We start from the raw sequence: 5028 nt of genomic DNA, 5'->3' as shown, positions 1-5028 counted from the left end.
AAATTTCAATCGCATAATTTTATGGAATTTAAATGATTTTGCTGATTGCAGAATTTTAAATATTAAAACGGTTTGTTTCACTTTTCTTTTTTTTTTTTGCTTACTTTTAGTTATAATTTCCGCCAAGTATAAGGAAAGAAGAAATGTGGCGAAAGTCGGAAGTCAATGAGAAGAATATAATTGCCCGTACTGTATTTTTACATCATTTGTATTTATTTAGCAATAAATATAAGGATAAAAAAGGAAAAAATGATTGGGTAATCCAAAATAATGGTCAGGTATTAACAACGATGCTAAAGAACAGTGAAATTGATAGTAAGAAAAATACTGTAATGAAACACTGTAGTGTAAAAGTACTGTAATAATCGGCGAGATTACTGTAATAAAATACTGTAGCGTGAAAATACTGTAATGATCGATGAGATTATTGGACGAATCGATCGATATGAACGATAGCTCAACAGCTAGCAGCGATCGAATAGAGTTGAGAAGATTCGAGAACAGGTAGCAACAACCAATTTATTGGAGTACAATATTGTATTTTTCAGTAAAAAGTTTTCATATAATAAAAACAACTTTTCATTATCAATAAATGAACTCTTACTAACTTCTTTTCTTTACTTGCGTTTTTTTTAATTTCGTATTCTGTTTAATCGATATTTCTTTCCGCTTTATTTTAAGTTTTAATATCCAGAAGATCAATAAATTTATGCATCCTGATTAATTTATGATTGCTGCGCTTCAAATTCCTTTTTTTTTTCATTTCTACCTGGTTTCAGTTCATTAATGATTCCTAAATTAGGTTTCCCTTGATTATTTTTCCTTCATTATAATTACTACTTCATTTATATCAGGTTTTCTTTCAGTTAAATATTATCCCTGTTTGTGTTACACTTTGCATCGTTCTCTTAAAATAAACTAAGGAGATAATTTTGTCACCATTGCATCCAAATTGATTTTAAACTTCGATTTATTTTCCGAACTTATCTTTTCCATTTCTCTCTTATCAACCTTTTTTTTATACCATAATCTTCATCATTCGATTTCTTTTCCCGGGCTTATGTCACCATAAAATAAAAAATTTTTATATTTTTGAAAGTATCTTGCACAGCGTGATATAATGTTACAAATTTCTTTTTATTTTCATTCAGATTTGGACAGTTATATTTTTCGATAAAATAATACAATATTATTACAGTATTATCATTAAGAATTACAAAACACAAATTAATGCTTTAAGCTAACTCCAAAAAAAGTCTCCTCGATGTTTATCGTGTTGCGACAACACGATAAACATCGAGGAGACTAATTTGGAGGATATGAATAAAAAACGAATATTCTCCTACTATATATATACATATATCTTTTAAGGATTTCAAGTTTAACGATTAGCAATTTTGTTAGCTTTTGCTTATAAAGTACTTTTTGTTAGCGCATATTGGTAAAGCATTTTGCTAAGATATATTTATATATATAATTTTATGCAGCAATAGCCTCTACTTATGCAAAAAAAAAAAAAATTTGAATAACTTTTAAATGTTAGCCATGAATCAATTTGATGCATATAAATTAGTACATCATAACATATTCATTTATGAATTTTTGATTTTTCTTTCTTATTGAATTTCACTTTTATTCGTGACATTTGTCACCTTATGCAAGCAACAATTACACCAATCAATTCATCTTATTCTTTTCTTCCGGATTTTTTTTTTTTACCATTCACATTTTACTAATTTTTTCATCCAACTTTACTATTTATTAATTAATGAATTATTCTTTCAATGAGCTTTGCCAGGTGACTTTAAATTCTCACTCAATTTGTTACATCCTAGAAATTGTATTATTAATAGGAATCGGCAATAAAATTATAACAAAGTTGGCTACTTTCTAAACTTTTCCATTTATTAGCAATTATCGAAAAATATCTTATCATCAGATGTTTAAGTAAAATTATTCAGATCTTTGGATATTCTCATCATATATGTAGAATGACATTCATTTATGCAAGGCTATGGTAGTAGTTTATTAATTCTTTTTTTTTTCAATATTAGTATATCATTTGAATGATTCCATTAATCATCATGTTTCCTAATTACTGAAATAACTTTTTTTTTAATTATTTTAACAATTTCAACGAAATTGCTTCGCTATGATATGCGCATAAATATATTTCATTTTTATGCATCAATAAATGATGGTTTAAATTCCAAATTTTTGAATTTCAGATTATGGCTGATGCAGATTTTAATGGATTATCCATACATCGAGTTACAGCAACCGAATTTGATTGTGTTAAAAAATTTTTGCTAACTGATTTCTTATACAATGAACCATTGAATAGGTCAATCAATCTAAAAGCCGAAGATTCGGATGAATTATTTAATGGTTAGTTTATCGAATATTTTTATCCAATTTTCCTGTTGATTGTTATTTGTAAAAGTTTTTGTCAAATTACGAAATGCAAAATTTGTTTTTTTTTTTTTTTAATTTTAATACAAGCAATTATCATATTTTTATCATTAATTTTATAAAGTGATTCTAAATCAAACGAATATATAAACTTATCTGATATTTCTAATAGATTTGGTAAATGTTGGGATTGCCTCATCATTATCATATATTCTACGAGGACCTGATGGTGAGATTGTTGCACTTAGGTTGACTTCAATATTAGATCGACCAAAAGAAGAGCATCACAATGAGGTTATATGCTTATCAATTTGTCGATTCTTTCCTTTAATTTTTTTTTGCTATCCTTTTATTTATACAATTATCAGAAAATATTTCACATATCTATTTTATCATGGTTATTTATTTCCAGGACAATGAATTGTCAACTAGGAATAAAAGTGTAGCAAGTGATAATAGTAGCAGGACAGCAACGAAAGTAAGGAGATATTGTCCAAGAGCGCAAATTATCGTGGATATTCTTCAGGAATTGGAAAATAAGGCTTGTAGATTTTTACCTACTACTTCTACTACATAGAATATTCCTTTTTTTTATTTATAGCCTAAACATTACATAATAATACAATATTTGTAGATGTGGATGCTTATTAATCCGGAATTAAAACGTCTACTGCTTTGGTCAGTAATTTCAGTGCACAAAAATTACACTAGGCGTGGACTTGCTGAAAAAATGCTTTGTTATAAGTTAGATGAAGCTAAACAAATTGGTTGTCAAGGTTGTATTGCAGAAGCATCTGCATTCAAATCACAATTGGTATTTTTTTCATTTTAATTTATAGAAGACAAAAAAAAAAATTAATCATCAATCTTATTTTCTGAATTTTGATCTATATTTTTGGATTCATAATTTTTAAATTTCATTCAACCTATTCCTAATTTTTCAAATTCTATGAAATTAATGATGATAAAATTATAGTTGTTCAAAAAGATTGGATATGAGACAATCCATGAAGTGAAGCATGGTGAATGGCTTGATGATCGAGGACAACAAATTTTCCGATGTGATGATAGCACGAATTCCATACAACTTGTTTTCAAATCATTGGAGTGAATAATTTTTGCTGTGTTATAATTCATGAAATTGCTATTCTACGAAATATTCTATTCACTGGAACAATATATTTGACAAATTTTTTTGTTTTCATTTTAACAAAATATAGCTTTTAAAAATTTCTTCCTTCTTTCATGACATTTATTAGTGTTTATTAGCCAAGTGATATGGAATATTACATATGGCCAATAAACAATATCGCGACAAATATATTGTCATATTATACAACAAAAATAAAAGCATCAAATTATTTGGCTTATAGATCGATGAAAAATACAATACAGTTAACTGTAATAAATTATACGAACTGTAAACGCATAAAAAGAGCATGGATAATTTGCATCAATGGATGGATACATCTAGTAAAGGGTCAATAAAAGAGAATTGAAAGAGGATGAGTAAAAATGCAAGAGTTTATTTGTTTGATTAAATTATTTGGATAATTCAATGGACAAAAAAAAAAAAGAGAAATTAATTCTAGAATATTTGTAATTAATTTTTTATAATTATATATCAGAGAAGAGGGAAATATTGGAAGGGTAAAGAATGGGAAAAGTAATCAATTATATTGAAGTTTGAGAAAAGTTTGGTATTTTTTTTTTTTTTTTTTTTTGATCATTTCCACCTTCCTGCGATATTACATTAATAAAAACTATTGTAATGGATATGAATAAAATAAAATAAAAATAAAAAAAAAATTCATCCTATCATAATTCATTCTATGCCTTTTTATCTCAATCTTTTTATTTTAATCATTTATCAACTTTAACATATATCACCTCTCATTCCATCTGTTACACTTACACTGAAGATGTAAGCGAAAGTAAAAATTGTATCAACTAATGATGTAAATATGGCATGATATGATATAGTGTGTGTATGTGTGTGTGTGTGTGTATGTGATATGATAAATTTGATTAATGATATGATGTGATATGATAAATTTGATTATCTCGTATATTTTTTAATTTTTAATTACAATGATAGCAAACATCAAACAACGTCAAATGTTATTCACTAGAAAGGATTGAATTAAAAAGATACTGGATAAATAGAAAAGTAATATTTTTACAGATTGTTTTAGTTATTGATGAACATTACTTCATTTCTTGATGCTTACAATAGCGAATACTTTAATTTGTTCGTTTGTTCAATAAAAGTATAGCAAAAAGTAAGAAATGTTTGTTTCTAAAAAGTTGAAACTTTTTAGTAATTTTAAAAAATCTGAAACTTTTAACAACCATACATGCAAATATAAAATTAATTTTCTATTGGAATAATTAAAATACGCTTACTTTCACAATAAATTTTCATTTATTATATACGAAATTTGTGATTCATAAAGATTAATCATAGCAGCAAACTTTGTGAAAATGTATTGTGTCTTTTTACAAATGATTTCAGATCATAAAATGAAATGAGCCTTTGTTTTTGCTATTTTTTTTTTTTTTTTTTGAACGATAGGTAATTTAAAAGTAGGATAATAGTAGGTAAATGTATTAAAA

The 5028-nt window shown here is 26.1% G+C and overlaps 1 protein-coding gene across 1 annotated transcript; it reads left to right on the top strand.

Annotated features, from left to right (window-relative positions):
• Positions 1-2220: 2220 nt before the first annotated feature.
• On the top strand, positions 2221-3728 carry LOAG_12309 (acetyltransferase). The gene is made up of 5 exons (XM_020448518.1): positions 2221-2388; positions 2585-2706; positions 2825-2953; positions 3047-3226; positions 3389-3728. The coding sequence occupies exons 1-5, from the start codon at positions 2232-2234 to the stop codon at positions 3521-3523; spliced, it is 723 nt and encodes a 240-aa protein (XP_020301345.1). The 5' UTR covers positions 2221-2231; the 3' UTR covers positions 3524-3728.
• Positions 3729-5028: the final 1300 nt, after the last annotated feature.

Source organism: Loa loa, assembly GCF_000183805.2.
Source record: "Loa loa unplaced genomic scaffold supercont3.69, whole genome shotgun sequence".
NCBI lineage: Eukaryota > Metazoa > Nematoda > Chromadorea > Rhabditida > Onchocercidae > Loa > Loa loa.
The sequence above is the reverse complement of the archived record's forward strand: the minus strand, read 5'-3'. Positions and strand labels throughout refer to the sequence as shown.